This window comes from Pristis pectinata, chromosome 4, assembly GCF_009764475.1.
Source record: "Pristis pectinata isolate sPriPec2 chromosome 4, sPriPec2.1.pri, whole genome shotgun sequence".
NCBI lineage: Eukaryota > Metazoa > Chordata > Chondrichthyes > Rhinopristiformes > Pristidae > Pristis > Pristis pectinata.
The window spans coordinates 97,258,206-97,275,515 of NC_067408.1; the positions used below are offsets into that span (position 1 = coordinate 97,258,206).

The 17,310-nt window shown below is 42.1% G+C and overlaps 1 protein-coding gene across 3 annotated transcripts in view; it reads right to left on the minus strand.

Annotated features, from left to right (window-relative positions):
* Window positions 1-394: 394 nt before the first annotated feature.
* LOC127569493 (NXPE family member 3-like) overlaps window positions 395-17,310 on the minus strand; it is a 55,177-nt gene continuing 38,261 nt past the window's right edge. Inside the window, exons 2-7 of one of the 3 annotated variants that reach the window (XM_052014203.1) lie at window positions 13,946-14,023; window positions 12,059-12,245; window positions 8,596-9,383; window positions 7,167-7,240; window positions 6,338-6,550; window positions 395-2,747 (exon numbers count right to left, since the gene is read on the minus strand). In XM_052014203.1, coding sequence (XP_051870163.1) covers window positions 2,194-2,747; window positions 6,338-6,550; window positions 7,167-7,240; window positions 8,596-9,383; window positions 12,059-12,184 — 1,755 coding nt within the window. In that variant the 5' untranslated portion in view covers window positions 12,185-12,245; window positions 13,946-14,023 and the 3' untranslated portion in view covers window positions 395-2,193. The remainder of the gene's footprint in view (window positions 2,748-6,337; window positions 6,551-7,166; window positions 7,241-8,595; window positions 9,384-12,058; window positions 12,246-13,945; window positions 14,024-17,310) is intronic. The other 2 variants (XM_052014204.1, XM_052014202.1) reach the window with 2 other exon arrangements.

Here is a 17,310-nt window from a genome sequence, read left to right on the forward strand (position 1 = left end):
TGTATTGCCTGGATATATTATAAATAAAATATACTTTTGGGAAAACAAACTCAGTTGTAAGTAGAGAGATGGAAGTATGGCAATTAAAACTGATCTGGTACACAATTTCATTTGGCTGAGCCCTCCCAGTAAATGTATGAACTTATACATTTTCAAGAATGAATAAAAATAATTCTATGAATAATTGGTGCCCCTTATCATTCTTGGTCTTCAATCTGTTCCCTCCTCACTCTGTGGATCTTGAGTTTTGTTAAATAAGCCAAAATTCCATGGATAATAAAGGGGGTTGGGTCATGGGAAGTTAGGTTTGCCCCACTCCCAGCACCAGTGGTCATGTCCAACAAGAGGCAATAGTTCCTACGCAATACAGTATGGTAGTTCTTTTAATAAAAATAGTCATTTGTACACATCAGCATGCAAAACTGCATTTACCTGCAATCACAATGAACAATGCTATAACCATGTCATTTTAAAATTATTTGTTTTAAAAAATAATAGAGCATTTAGAAATTGCACTTTCAGAGGAAATTCCTTTTATTCTAATGTTACGGACTCAGTGAAAGTCCCTTTAAGATAGAGAGAGTGTGTGTATGTGTGTGTGGGGCGTGCTTACGTCAATAGAAGATAAAGGACGTGATGACGTTGTTGAAGAAGTTAGAAGAGAAGGAGAGAGAGAGAGAGAAGGGAGAGAGACACCAGCCTACTTGTTTTCTCTATCGATGGATGAGAAACAATAACTGTGTTTGCCACTGAAATCCATGTATGGAAGTTGGAAGTAATCCGGTGGAGTTCACTTTGTTGCTGACCTGTAGAAGGAAACAGGTATTTGTGTGTGGACGACCACGATTCAGATGCTTTTCGGGGTGAGGAAGTCACTACCGAGTAAACACTGAAGTGTCGTTTGGGTTCCATCGTGGAACATTTGGATTTCGTATTTACTCTCTCTATGTTTCTCTACGTCTACGTCTTATCTTCTGACAACGGTGGTTGTTGAAGAAGCCCTTGCTCATGTTTCACCTTATGGCTTGCGGAACTGAACTTTAAGAACCATTCTTGAACTTGGAGTTTGGGACTTTGTCACACACACACACGACGAGTTTAGTTTTGGGGTTAACGTTCGAGGTTTAACATTTTTGAACTCTAACATACTAACATTTTTACTTTTATTTTACATATTATCATAAGTAGTGATTAATAAAATAGTTTTTAACACTGAATCATGCTCGGTGTGTTTCTTTTGTTGCTGGTTCGTGACACTAATCATTATCCCATTAAGTTATCAGAGATACAAAAATCAAATAATCTAGAGAGAAGACAAAAAGGAATTCAGATGCTGGAATTTTAACGAAAAACAGAACACAGGAAGAACTTGGCAGGTCAAGCAGTATCTGTGGAGGGAAGAGGTGTAAGTTGGTATTTCGGGTCAAGACCTTGCACATCGGGACTGAGTGGGAAGAGGAAAGGTTGCCAGTATATAGCAGTCAAGGGACAGAGATTGGTGGGTGATGGGTGGAACCAGATTGGTGGTTGTGGGGAGATGATGTGGGCAGATAGAACTAGATGGGGGGAAGGAGATGTGCAAAGGGCGAAGAGACCTAGGTGGGCAGGGGAATGTTTGTGGGGGAAGAACACAGGGGGTGTGGGTTACCTGAAACTGGAAAATTCAATGTCCATACCATTGAGTTGTAAGCTACCCAAGTAGAATACAAGATGTTGTTCTTCTAATTTGTGTCTAGCCTCCCAGTAGCAATGGATAAAGCAGAGAACAGACAGGTCAATGTGGGAGTGGGACGGAGAGATAAAATGACAAGCAACCAGAAGCTCAAGGAGGCTGCTGCAGACAGAGTGCAGGAGTTCCACAAAGTGGTCACCAAGTCTACACTCTGCTTCACCAGTGTAAAGGAGGCAACGTCCTGAGCACCAAATGCAGTAGACCAGGTCGGAAGAGGTGCAGCTGAATCTCTGCCTCACTTGGAAGGGCTGTTTAGGTGCCTGGATGTAGTGAGGGAGGTGATGATGGGAAGGTGTTGCATCTCCTCTGGTTGCAGGGGAAAGTGCTGGTGAGTGAGGGATGAGCAGATCAGGGGGTCACAAAGAAAGTGGTCCCTGCAGAAAGCAGATAGGAGAGGAGGGAGAAGGGAAGATGTGACTGACAGTAGGATCAAATGGTTTACTTGGCTTAGATCCAAGTATTTATTCCTTTCCAGCAGGGCAGACGTACGAAAGAAGCACGTCTATTTGATTCTTTATAATAACTGTGCGGGGGTGCAGTTCATGCGGCAGGTAGTGGGCTACTGTCATTTCCCACGCATCCACAAATCCCACATTGATGTCTGTGAACATTTTTCTCATCACTATGTCAAGCTGATAGGAGAACCAGTCACTGTTGTAGAGACTGACTTCACCTGGGAGGGCCTGGACGTTAGCAGTCTTTATTACAACCACAGTATCTGGATTCCTGCCCAGCAGCCGTAGAATGGATCTCCGGATATTCTGTAATCTTCGGATATACACTTCTACAGGGAAGGTGCTGAAATGGGACCATAAGGTGATGCCTATAACCGTGTCTTTCCCTCCTTTAATTCCATCCAGTTCGTTTGAAATGTAGCGCAGGTCCTGGCTTGATACGGTGGTGAATCGGATTGGCGGGCCATGGGGACGAAATTCCACAATGATGTTGTTTTCTGTGTCGACTGCAAGGTGAGGGCCAATCTTCTCAGGGTTGCCAAGATCGAATTTCTTGAGAGCTAAAACAGAAACAGTGACATTGTTTGACTTGGTTGGGCACAATCTCGCTGATATTAACAGATGTGAAACTGGGGAGATGCACTTCAGCCCAAACAGCAAAGACTGAGTGTCAGGAAATTAGCAGAGTCCCAATCTAATGGAAGAGTTAAAACTCACAGTGGAATCCTGCAGGAAGTGCAGACTGACAAAGTTCAGAAAGATCTTTCCTCCTATTTTATCCTTCATTTATTCTCCTTTGATATTTCTTCCTCTTTAACTACTGTATCATCATTGAAATGGGGCAAGAAAACTGATGAATAGCACCCAGGACCCTGCTGTGGGTCATTAGATATTCTCCCCCTCCCCCCCCATCCCACCCTCCGAGAAAAGCACCAGCGCAACTGAGAAAAGGAAATGGAAGCTCAGTCTAGGAGAGCTCCATAAGGCTGGGGTTGGGGAAGGGGGAAAAGGGAACACACTGTGGTGATCAGAATGGATACCAGGGTTTGGTTCAATTTATTGAAGCCAACTTAGTGAATTTAGCTACATTAAACCATTCACAAAAATATTGGCTTCCCTTCCTTGCACTCCATTATTTCCTTCACCATTTATTCACTTCGTACCTCTCTCAATACTCCCCTCCCACACATTGTTATTTATTTTCTTTTTAAGAGAAAAAGTCACCTGGAAACCTCTTGCAATCATGCATCCACCACCATTCATGCCCTATTGTGTAGTAATATCCTTCCTAAATTCCCAGTGCCAACACCAAAGTGGAACTGGGTCAGGATGTTGAAAGCTGTCACAAGTCACAGAAGGGAACAAGGCAGAACACAGAAAGAGTTGAGTGAGCTGAGAGCTGCAGCTTCACTGAAAGTGGGAAACTCTGCAGGGAAGCAGAGGCAATGCACAGTGTAGGACAGGGAAGAATTAGAAACAAGGGCTCTGGCTAGGACCAGAAGATCTTTCCATTACTGCCAGAATGATTGTTTCAAGTGCTACTGACACATGGGATGTACAAGAGATTGGAATTGCAAGGGAAGTTGAGATTCGATTGGTTGGGAGAGTGATTCCCACAGACATAGAATGACAGCATTCAATGATTTAGTGGGAATTAGCTCCACCACGTAAATTGAGTTATTCAGGTCATTAAGCTTTCCAGGTTTGTGATCTATTGAATGTACTGATCCCAGTTGGAGAGAGAGCGGGCACCAAAATCTGTCCCTTGGGTTTGCACAGGAAAGGAAAGATGTGACCAAACTTCTAAATGTTATTCAGTGGTTGTCATTCCTTTGGCTGCCACCGACGTCCATGTGTCAGCTCAGCTGCCATCTATGTTGCACGCTGAGGCACTGACATCAGACACAAGCTGGAGGTGAGATGCCAGCAATTTGCATCAGCTTCATGCTCTCCCCAGCTGGCGTGAGAAGCAGACATTGATCCAGAAAATGTGCTTATTTTTTCTTAAAATTCTTAAATTGATTCCTAGCAGTTTAAAGCAAGTTTATTTGTTCAATTTTTAAAAAGTCATTTTAATTATTTAAATCCAGCAGAGTTAAAGAGCGAGAACAGCCTATAACAGTGGCAGGCAGGCAGTCATTAGGACTTTGAGCAACCTAGGGACAGGGCCTCGGGGTTCACTGCTACATTCATTGGGGCTACTTACATAGTAGCCCTACTGTTCCACAGGAGGCAAGTGGTACCAGGGAAAAGTACAGCATGCAGATTAGATAATGAATGGGTTAATTCAGATGGACTAAAAATGTCTTCTGCATACAATGTAGAAAAAAATGTTTCACATCATGGAAGGGGATTAGTGCTGGAAATTACTTGTGTATTTTGAAAAATTAATGCAGAAATTAATCCTCTTAATACAAATTATTTTTGCTAAAATGCTCATGCTTTTTTGACTTATTCCAGTTCAATGAAAGGTCATTGACATGAAATGTTAACTCTTTCTCTCTCTGTAGCTGTTGTCCGAGCTGACCATATTTCCAGGATTTTGTGTTATATTTCAGATTTGCAGCAATGTGCAGCATTTTGCTATGGAATATTCTTGGTTGTGTAACTATTGGGTTACTTCTGCAGTAGCTGCAGTGGAGGACACTCACCGAGAGATCATTTACAGTATAGGCAGTCCCCAGTTTACTTCAGGGTTCTGTTCCTGAGAACCATCTGTAAGCTGATTTCTCCGCAAGTCAGAAATGTCTGTTTTCCATAGCCTATCTCTGTACATACATTTGCTACAATGCATTTCACTGAATCATCATCCTAACGCTACCCATTAAACTAATGGAATAGATACTGTATCCACTCATTAATGAATTCTATAAAACTAGTTATTACTAGTGATATAGAATTTTATAGTATTCTTACTTATTATAGCAAGTTTTATAGTATCATTACTTATTACTAGTTTGAAATATCCTTTAAAAACATATGGGTAAACTTGTGTAAAGTCAGATTTCTGTAAATCAGGTCATTTGCAACCCAGAGAGGCTCAGTATAGGCAATGTAGAATTTAACAAAAAGTGCAAGTGTGTCTTCATTTAGATGCACACTTACTGAAGATAAAAGCATTAAGAAATGCCAGAATAGGCACAATCCACTTGTTTCAAATTAAGATGTAATATTTTGCAAAATAAAATATAAAGAAATGCATTTTAAGCTGAGTGAAAGAGAAGACAAAATGGCCAACCCACATAATTTTCTAGAACTGTTTGATTTGATTACTTCATCTTTAATCCTTTTGTTGAACAGACAACTGAGAAGGGACTTGAATGAAACTTGCAAGATCCTGAAGGGTTTAACATGGTTGTGTGGAGACTATTTTCCTATTTTGGGAGAATCTAGAACTAGGAGTCATTATTTAAATATAAGGGATTTCCCCCATTGAAGACAATACAGTTAAACTCCAATAACCCACCATTTGGCTATTTGGCAACCCCAATGGTTCAGCATCTGACTCACCAGGTGCCAATCCTCTTGATCCCTTGCAGCTCCTGTGCTGCCTTAAAACTTACCAGGTTCACTGGATGATTTATAATTCTACTGTGTAACATCCAAAACAAAAAGCAAGTTCAAAGTGTTTCCAAATATTAATAAGAATAACACCCAATAGTTTGGAAAATCTGCCAAAAATGCCCAGTATGCAGGATTAACAGAGTTTTACAATTTTTTTGTGTGAGGCAATTTTTTTCTCAGAAGATTGTGTTTTTGAAACTTTCTTCCTGAAAAATGGTGGAAGCAGAGTCTTTGAATTTTAAGGGATTTTAGATAGATTCTTGATAAGGAAGGGCATGAAAGGTTTCCACAGGTAACACAGATCAGCCATGATTTTATTAAATGAAGGAGCAGCCCGAAGGGTTCAATGGCCCACTCCTGTTCCTAATTCATACATCTGCATGTTTAAGACCAACTACTTCAGGTCTCAAGAGATTTCACGTGTGCAATTTGCTATTCTTGATTCAAATCTGTACTGGAGCCAATTTTAAACATCCAACAGAACATTAAAAAGTTACTTGTCTTTTTAAACACATAAATCTATTTTATACAAAATGTAATAAATACAGGTAGAGTAAATAGGTAAACAGAAAGAGTTAAATCTAACCTGGCACAAATGCTATTAAATATTCAAACCACTGACGTATTGTGGAATCTCCAAATAAATAAACTTTTTTCCCATGAAGACAGCCTGTAACTTTTGCTGCAGTGTCAAAGGAACGGATATTGCAGGTTGTTGACATCCACTGGTCCTGAAAGTAATAGCCAGATGGCGATAACATCGGCTTTCCCCGGACACATTCTTGAGAAGCTCCAACTGCTTAAAAAAAAATCAGATGATACAAGACTGAGATACATTATACCTTTTCATAGTAAGGTATTAATGGCTGGGGACCTGTTTGTTTCATTTTTGAAGTGCATAAATGCTATTGCACAGAGCACCAGCAAAACACAGATTCCCCTCTAAAGTGGTCACAGTGTTAGAATAGTCTTGATACCATATTGAGCATTAATTCACTATATGCATGGGTTGTAACTAGAGTAGCGCAATTTTCATTCAGCAGCAATCTACAGCACAGCACATAGGGCAGGGCTTCAGCCCATAAGGGCATATTGCCCATAGCAAGGAGACAGCAGCAGTGGTTGCAGAACAGAGAGACAGACAGACACACACGCACACACTCCAGTGTGTGAAGGAGGTCCTGCAACAGACATCCTATTCTTCAAGAGTAGAATAATACCAGCACATTTCTGGGATGAGAAAGGAAAAAGAGCATTCCAGGGAAACACAAACAAAAGGGAGAACATGCCAACTCCTCACAGACAATACCAGAATAGAACCTGGATTGCTGGAACTCTCTCTGCTGCACTAAAGTGCAATTAAAAATAATTAAAAGAACTTCTGATGGCTCCAATAACTTTACCGCCCATCTTACCTGCATGACGGGAAGGCTCTACAGTTATATAACCAGGGATATAGGGCAAGATGGGCTTCTTGATGTTGGATCCCCTGAAAGGAAAACATGTTGTACCTTTAACCACTGCCAATGTAATAAAAAAATACATACAGCAGATATTCCAAAAACATTTATTGAAGCCAAAGCCCACTTCTTCAAATTAGCTTAATGCCCATACATTTAAATATTACCCCAAAGGAAGGTTCAAACAGACAATAGCCAGTTTTTACAGTGGGGTTAGTAGGGAGGAGTTTCCCTGCAGGACCTGTGGATATTAACTGCAGGGCATCATTTTTATTTATTTCAGCAAACTTTCAGCTCAACAGTCACCCGTGTCAATGGGTAGCCTCCCTGCTGGGCAGAAGAGTAGGAAGCAGAGAGTGGCAGAGGAATGGGAAGAGTAATGGTTGAGGGAGTCAAGATTCACAGATCATGGAAGGGAGGAGAGGCAGGGAGATCAGGAGAGTCAGAGACCCCGCAGCTGGGTGCAGAATAAGAGTGCTCGCCCCGGAAGGAACCCCTCCTGCTAGCCCTGAGCCACAGACAATGCTATGATGGCAATTACCTTATGGATCTGGCCCTCTGTCTCCTCTCACCGGTGGATTCCTTGAAGCCAGTCAATTTTATGCTGCATTCCCAACGACTTTGTAAATCCACACAAATCCCCTTGACTGCATGGTCCCACTCTCAACTCTGTTAAAATCCAGTGAGGAGCTACCCTTGGGTTTGAAACTAATCAAATTTTATTTCTCACCTGACCCATTCTTGATGGTTAAAGTTATTGCTATCTAAGAGTCAAATCTAAGAATCGCACAGGAAGTCTGTCCCAATTAATCTCACAACTTGAACACCTACGGAGGAGGAGAGCAAGAGTGGTTTACTGCCGTTGAACTCTCCATTCTTCACTGGGAAGGCTCAAATGAAATTACTCAAAGTAATAAGAAGCCTAAACCAATGCAGAGAGAGTTTTAATATCCCTCCAGGGTACCACTCCTATTGTGTAAACCTTAAGTGTTATCCACTGTTCTCCAATTTATGTGGATCGCTGATCCAAATCATGCTGCAGTTCTTGGCCAAAGCTGCAAGCCCCAAACCTCTGACTCTCAAGTATCCTATAACACGTTTCGTAACACCAGCCTTTTGTTCATCTGCTCCATTAAGTCCTGATATGGCTTGGAGTCCAATTTTGTATGTTGACACTTCTACATAATCCCAAGTTTTACTACATTAAAAGGGCTTTGAATGCATGTTGCTGTTGTTGTGGAACACTATCGTGCTCCGGGAATTATTACATGATCCTTGCTCAACCAACATTCCAGTGCTGGAGGGTCTGCCGCCATTACTTGGTCATATCACAACTTTGCTCAGAATATCAAGAGGCAAAATAGGAATAAAAGAGGTTACAAACCTTTTGAAATAAATAACCTCATCTCCTTTTAAAAGGCCTTTCACATATGTTCCTTTCGCATGGTTGATGCGAGAAGAGCAGGGAAGTTTCTCCGGTTTGTAACAGAACCAGGGCTCCCCAGTCCTGAGATCAGTAAAGTTACAGAGTGGCTTAGTTTGAGTCAAGTAAAGATTGCACAAGGTGGTCTCTGAGGTAGTCCCAAGTCTGAAGGCACTTTTAAAGTTCACTCTATCTGGCCGTTCCTCACGTAGTCTCTCAAGTACTTGGATCCCTTCACTGGGATGAACCAAGGAAACAGACACTTGAACTTTCCCCGGCCAGGATAAATTAAAATTGATATAATAAAATCCATTTTGGTTATCTATAACTGTTCCTACTGAACCAGCTTTCAATTCTGGGGTGTGGATTCGGGCAAGGATAAAGTCACCCCCGTATTGCTTTGGATTTCCTTCAAAATCATACATGCGAAGCATCACTTGCAACTGATCTCTGACGTAGAAAGTCTTTCCAGAATTTAAAATAACAAAACGAGCACGCGATGCGTCACTGCTTTTCTGAAAGGGCACAGCAGGGTTGGGAGGCTTTGGCCATTTAATCATTTGCATCAGGACCGTGCCCTCTGTCCTTTCTTCAGGGGTGAAGCTGTGATTCTGGTAACCATACTGCACCAGTCTGTGTGTCCAATCAGTCTTCTGCATTTCCACTTCCTGCTGCATTGTGGAATAAATCTTTGGAAGTGGATATCTGCTCCATTGGGGGTCTGATCCAGAAATTGAATGCATATTCAACTGTAGAAAGAACAATTTCAATGAACTGTTTTCTGTTCCTTTTACATTCATGTTTCTCCTGCGCCCCCTCCCAGCCCCAATGAAAGTATCTCTTCCTCTGGTCAAAACAGAAGCAAAATTCCTACCTCAGGATTAAAAGAAGAGGAAATCAGCCCACATAACATCTGCCCAGTAACTACCAGAGAACTCAATGAGTTTAGCCAAACAGTCCCTGACTGCTAGTCTTGCAAAGTCCCAGATTATGTGTCAACTTAGTCTCAAACTCAAGTTAGTGAGGGGAAGATTGGATGCAGTCAGTCAGTGGTCCTATCCCTGAACACCTTTCACAGGACAATAGAAACCTACAGGCCATCTGCCCTATCGTGTCCCTGCCAGCCAAAAACACTCTGGGTTGATCCCACTTCCCAACTCGTGGACATAGACATACAGGCTGTGACTCTTCACAAATTCATCCAGCTACTCTAGAATATGCCAAGTGTTTCCACTCCTTCAGACCCTCATTATTCATTATGGGAAATTATATTTTCCCAACTCCTCTCTAATTCTTGTAACAATCAACTTAAATGATTAACTCCCAATTACAGAATTCCCTGAAGAAAATAGGTTCTTTTTATTTGCCTTCTCTTGGTCTTGCATAATTTTGAACATATCAGTTAAATCAATCTCCTTTTCTCCACAAAGCAATCACAGTCTAGTTGGTCCCTCCTCAATATCCTCAAATTCCTCTGGACTGTCACTAGTACTGTAAAGTTCTTCCTATAATGTGATCAGAACAGCACACTATATGGTAGTGTAGTGGTTAGCGTAACGATTTACAGCACCAGCGACCTGGGTTTAAATCTGTCCACTGCCTCCAAGGAGTTTATACATTCTGTGTTTGCGTGGGTTTCCTCCGGGTGCTCCGGTTTCCTCCCACATTCCAAAGACGTACAGGTTAGGAAGTTGTGGGCATGCTATGTTGGTGCCAGAAGCGTGGTGACACTTGCGGGCTGCCCCCAGCACACTCCACGCAAAAGATGCATTTCGCTGTGTGTTTCGATGTACATGTGATGAATAAAGATATCTTATCTTACTGTAGCCTACTAATGAATAACAGCTTTAGCATGATCTCCTTGTTGTAGTGTTCTAATCTTTGTTCAATAATGCCAAGCAGCCAATTCTCCTTGATGACATCTTATCTATCTGCCCTGTAGTCACAGGAAATTACACTAAGATTCCTCTGCTCTACATTTTATATGCTCCCATTGCCTGGTTTGCCATCCCCAAATTTATACTTCTCCTGACTGCATCCCACTCACCATTTGCGTCCACCCTAACCAGTCCATTGATACCTTTCTGTAGACAGGAACTTTTTTCCCCCTCACCATCAACCACATTGATAATGACAAAATTGGCCATAATCTTCTTAATTGAGACCAAATCATTACCAAGATTCTGGAACTGAGCCTGGTGTAAATCCTCTACCACCAACCCTTCAGTTACTAAAATTCTAATTTGCATTTTCTTTCGCTTTCTGCCAATGAATCATTTTTTAAAATTCAACTTTGCCTTGGAACCAATAGGCTTAATCAATCTTCCTCATGGAACTTTGTCAAGCACCTTGCTAAATTATCACATCAGATTTCTACCCTCAATACCACACACACACACACAATTAAAATAGAATAATTGAACAAAGCAGATGGGATTATGGGCTATATAACCTTGGAGGCATAGATTATAAAAAGGTTGTGATAAACCATTGTAAAGCATGGTGTCAGCCACAAGCAGGGTATTGTGTCCAGTCTTGTGTGCCCACCTTAGGAAAAGTGGGAAGGCTTCGGAGAAGATACCGAAGAGATTTACAAAGTGATTCAAGGGATGTTGGACTTTATTCCTGTCAATGGACAGGAGAAGCTGGGGCTGCTCCCCTTGAAGCAAGGGTAGCTGTGAGTGGGATCCAATAGAGGCATTTAAAATCCTGAAGAGTACAGGCAGGGAAGATGGAGAGAAACTGTTCCCATTGGAGAAACAGGGGACATGGAATGAAGAATCAAAGGAATAGGAGAAAAATTGTTTTGCTTTTTTTAAAAATTTCATTTTACACACACTGATGGTCAGAGTGTTGAATGCAGAATCAATGAGGAACTCAGTAAAAAAAAAAGTGGTGGATAATAGATGAAAAGGAGAGGGAGGGGGGTTAGCCAGGTGACATACAACCAGTACAGATGTTGGGCTGAATGGCCTCCTTCCACATTATAACCATTCTTTGATTCTATGAAGTTAGCCCCTACAGCGTGTACAGATCTACAGAATGCACTGCAGTTACTTGGCTAGACTACTACATCAGCATTTTCCAAACCCACAACCTCTACCACTAAGGACAAGGGCCATAGGCATGGAAACACCACCACCTACAGGTTCCCCACCAAGCACCACATCCCAACTTGGAAATATCATCATTGCTAAATCTGAAATCCTGGAACTCCCTCCCCAATAGCACTGTGGGAGTACCTTCACCAGAGGGACTGCAGTGGTTCATGGCAGTGACCCACCACCAACTTCTCAAAGTCAATAAGGGATGCGCAATAAATGCTGGCCTTGCCCACGTTGCCTAGATCCCCAAAAAGTGAAAAAAAAACCCAATCAGCAGAACATGCAACTTCTGTGTCAAGAGAAACAGAGTTAGCATTTACCATTCTGTACATCTTCACATTTGGAAAGTTTATATACACCAGAAACACTGTCACCAGTGCAAGTATCATGAAGAGGGGACGTTGCAGGCAGAAAGGAAAAATCATTTGTCTTGCAGCTGGATCCATACTGGAAGGTTGCTCTGCTCCAATGCATAATCAATGCACTTATCACCTTTTCTCTGTAAATCTGCAAGTGAAAAGTAATAAATACTTTAAGGATGAGCAAATCATTGGAACCTAATAGTATCTGATTCAATCCCAAGGACCACCTTGTCTGTAAAAGACCCAGAGAAACAAAACATGACAGCAAAATCAGGCTCCCTCTTAAAAACAATGGCAGAGACAGGATAAGTCATTCTAGACTGGTCAGTCTTATTTCAGCGTTTGAAAAACTACTAAATCTGAATAAGCAGCAGGAGAAACACTAGTTAACGTGGTTGATCAATGACGAGTCATTGTTGACTTACCCGATCGAATTTATTAAATAAATAACTGAGAGCATAGATACAGAGGAAGCTACTGAAGTTAATATGGATTTATAAAAAGCATTGGAAAAGATACCAGAAAATTGATCAATAACATTAGTCTGACAGGAGCTTTTGGAGTCAGATTTCACCCATGGGAAGCAGGTTGCTGTTTTGCTCTAGCACAGAGACAAAAGAGAGCAGAAAGCAAAATAAAAGCAAAACATTTCCCCCCCACCCACCCCCAATCTGTAAGCAGATATGTCCTATGGAGAATAGGTTGAGGGGAGGGGGTTGCTTAAGGAACAGGAGCTGTTCTTTGGTAAAGCTAGAGTGCCAAGAAAAATGGATCAAATCATGAATCAGAGGCTCTGTGTAATGCCACATAATTTTTTTCCCCCAACAAGTTATCAAGACCTATTATCCAATTTCTAACCATATTTGAATGGAGCTGGAGGTGTTGGATGAGAACAAATGTACCCAGGGTGAAGGGATGAAGAGGGCTGGTAGCCTGTAGAGTTCAAAAGATAAAGAGAAAAAGGAGAATAGTGCAAAGTAAGCATCAACGTACAGACAAGGAAATGGCAAGGGATTAGTCACTGGTTCCTTACACGAGATCATAATTTTTGTTGGAGGATGGGGGCATGGATGAATGAACACAGTTCAGGTCCCAAATGATTCTCCACGGGAGAAGCATGCCGGGAAATGTTTTACCTCTTGTCCGTTCCAGGTGGGGGTGAAATCATGAAAAGTCATGAGGAAAATGGGTGAAAGCGAGGGGAAAAGGAGAGGATTTAGATGAAGTGAGGGAAAAGGGCAGGAGGTCAGGGAGGGATCAGAAGCAATGTGAGACAGGAACAGAGTGCATCAGGTTGAGCCGCGTCCTAACATCTGCTGAATGGGAGGCATGAATGGCCGTGATGGTGCTGTGATTGTGGGTTGGTAGAGGCGGGTAATAGTGGGTCCCAGCTGAGTAGATCTTTCTGCTGTGGGCATGGAGTTACGGAGAGGAGCTTCACGGCACAGTGCAGCTTTGGAGCGGGGGGGCATGGTGGGGTGGCGGCAGTGGAAGAGAGAAGATCTAGTTGTGCAAGAAGCAATGAAGAGTTTGTCCTTTCAAACAGCAAGTTAAAGTAGCACCTTGAATCATCCCAAACTGCTAATTAAATAGTGTTTTTCATGTGGTTACTGTCATAAGGCAGAATAGCAGCTAAGCCGGGCACTGCAAATTCTAAAAACAAGCAGCAATGAAATAACTGACCACATGATAGCCACAGAATTCAGTTGCATAGCATCTGCTATTTGGCTGCAAATTTGCTTCCAATTTAGGATGGGATGTGCAGTACAAGACATGCCAGCTGCCACACTGGGAAGAGCAGTAGCACATGCAACGGTATTGTCTCACCTTCATAGCTTTCCCTACCTTGAAGGGCATTGGTTCTCCTGATGTAGATGGGTTGTTCCCACTGACTGCTCAGATGACAACATGAAGATGAAGTAACTAGATGATGGGAAGGGAGCAAGAGAAATGTCTAAGGTATCCAGAGCATAATGGTGTCACCAACATGCAAGGATTAGAAAAGTTGCATCTGATCAAAGGGAAGAGACAAATGGGATCAATCATGAATCAGAGGCTGATCCTGCCTCAAGTGTTAAGAATGGACACCAGCAGATCCTGTATACGAACAGGGGAGTGAGGAACATTGAATCAGAAACCCACAGCCCAATAGCAGAGGCCCAAGTAGCTGAAGGCTGGATCCAGTGCCAACAATAGGAGCAGTGCAAGTGAGAGACCTTAACCACTTCTGCATTTCCTGCTTCTTCTTCATCATGGCATCATTAGCAGCAGCATAGAAACTCCTGTGCTGGAGAAGGTCATTAGTGTCAAACAGACTTCTCAGCAGCAGATATGCGAATGAGCTCGAAAGACTGGAGGTGGGAGAGGATGGTGTCATTCCCCTAGGGGATGGAGAACTGATCACCCACAGCTGAAGGATGTAGGCACTGCAGTCCTGGGAATTCAGTCCACGATGATGAGGGAGCACAAGTCTCATGTGCTGGTTGCAAAGCTAGTTCCTTTTCAAATGATGGCATAAGAATACAAGAACATAAGAAACAGATACAAGAATAGGCCATAATAACTGTTTTGTCATTTAATAAGAACACAGTTTATCTTTAATCTCTGTGTCATTTCCTGCACTAACCAAAAAATCCCCTTAATATGCAGTCGTGACCCCAGCAGTCGTAGTCTAAGAAGGTCAAGGAGGATCAGATGCTGAATATGTTCAAGACTGCACACAGGAGGTTGGTTGAAAGGCTAAACCACATGGAGTTGGGGGAAATATAGTGGCACTTATTGAGAAATGGTCATCAAACACAAGGAAAGGAGTGGAAATAAACACATCCTTATTAGGCTGCAACTACTGGGGCACTACGGGTATTGCTGTTATTGACAATCTATGACAAGAATTTGGCTGAGGGGGCCCAAATGTCAAAATACTGAATTTGCTGACAATACAAAACCAGGTAAGATTGTTAAATAGGGAAAAGCATATATAAAAATCTCATGTTGAAAGGGATATAGAAAAGTTAAGTGAACGGGCAAGGTGGCTGATGTAGAAAGGTGGAAAAACATGAAGTTATCCACTTGGCACACAAAACAAAAAAGCCGAGTATTTTTAAAATAGTGAGAAATTGGGTAATGTTGATGTCCAAAGGACTTGGGTGTCGTTGTTCATGTGCTATTGAAAGCCAATGTGCAGATGCAGCAAACTATTAAGGCGGCAATTGGTACATTGGCCTTTATTTGAAGGGATTTTGGTGCAAGAACAAAGATGCCTTACTGCAATCACATAGGACCTTAGCGAGACTGCACTAGAGTACTGTGTGCAGTTTTGGTCTCCTGACCCAAAAATGAAAGATATATTTGCCTTCAAGGAAGTGCAGCAAAGATTCACGTGACTGGTTCCAGGAGCAGCAGGCTTGGGGTAAAAATGAAAAGAGATCACAAAATTCTTACAGGCTTGGATGTAATGAGGATTTTCCCCTGGGCTGAAGAGTCAAGACTAGGGGGTCACATTCTCAGAAGAAAGGGTAGGTCATTTAGAAGAGAGAACAGAAGAAATTCCTTCACCCAGATGGTGTGAATCTTTGGAACCCTCCACCCTGGTAGATCACAGATTTCCAGATGTTAAAGGGAATACAGTGATGTGAGTATAATGCTGAAAAATGGCACCGAGGTAAAAGAACAGCCATGATCTCACTGAACAATGATGCAGATGCATGGGGTTGTTTGGCCTACTCCTCAAGTTCTTATGATGGATTAGCATTCTTCTTTCATCAAATTATAGGACACGGTGACCTGGATAGCTGTGGCAATGTTCCCCCTCCTTTATATTCCAGCCTTTGTTTACAAAAGTAGACAATACATTAGAATTTTATGCATTTTGCACTGGACTACTGTTACACAGCAACTCTTTACAACCCATAAATCTCTGGATACAACAAAATGACCTCCTCTGCAGTATTTGGCCAGGGATCCTGCTTTGCTGCTTGTAGTGCAACCTCTTGTAGCAGCAATAAATTTAGAATGGCTTCAACAAAATGATTGGGGGTGGGGGGGTTTGGAAATGAGACCATCCTTGTAAGGCCCTAATTAAAATATAACAAGGTGGCCAACCAGTGAACGTGACAGAAAAAAAGTATTATTTCTGCAGGATAATTCTGGCACATGATTTTAATAACACAACCAGCCCATTCCACACAGCCCTGTTACCGAAAGAGGATAGGGAAAAGATGAAGGAAATATGGGGGCATCATGAAGTACAGATGGGCACAATGTGAAGAGAAGATATTGTTAACAATATGGAAAATTGTGCAGGTGCTCCCTGCTCACAAAAAATAGGAAAAATCCAATCCAGCTTGTTACTGCCCACTCTATCAATATACTCTCAGTCATCAGGAAAGTGATGGGAGGTTGTTGTCAACAGTATGATCGAGCGACCCTTACTCACCGATACAGTCAAATGCCAAGTTGTGTTCCTGAAAAACACTTTGCAAGTTGAAATGGTGTAACTTGAGGCATTCAGTCTATGGAAAAGAGCTGGTACAGGACCTTATGCCAAGATTTAATATCCTTTTATTATGGTGAAGTTATTTAATACACAGAAAATAATGCAATTAATAGCCTTGTTAAAACATTCTCCTTACAAATTAAATGTTGTAATTTCAGAGGAAGGCAGAGGTTTGAAGATGGTAGTGACCCCCTATATCTTTGCGTGCCCGGTTAGTTCCTGCAGAGCTCCTTGAATCAAGGAGAAAACTGCTACATCTTCTCTTAAAGCTGAGATCCCTTGCCATGATGGGGCCAAGATCCACAATCTCTTCATTCAAGTTTTGCACAGTAATCCTGGAAGGTCTATAGCAGTGACAGCTGACATAACAGCCTTGGTCTCCTTCTCCTCCTCACCATTGCTGCTGAATGCAGCAACCTGCTCAACTTCATTTGTCGGTTCCTGTTGGCAAGGACTGCTCAACATGCCTACCTCCCAACTTTGCTGTTGTCAGCCAGCCTCAAAATGACTTCAATGTCAATGATGAGGAAGATCTGAAGTCACTGATGATCTCTGGCCAGAGTTCATGCCAAAAGGCATGCAAACATGGAACATAGAACAATTACAGCACAATTCAGGCCCTTCGGCCCACAAAGCTGTGCCAAACATGTCCCTACCCTAGAAATTACTAGGCTTACCCATAGCCCTCTATTTTACTCAGCTCCATATACCTATC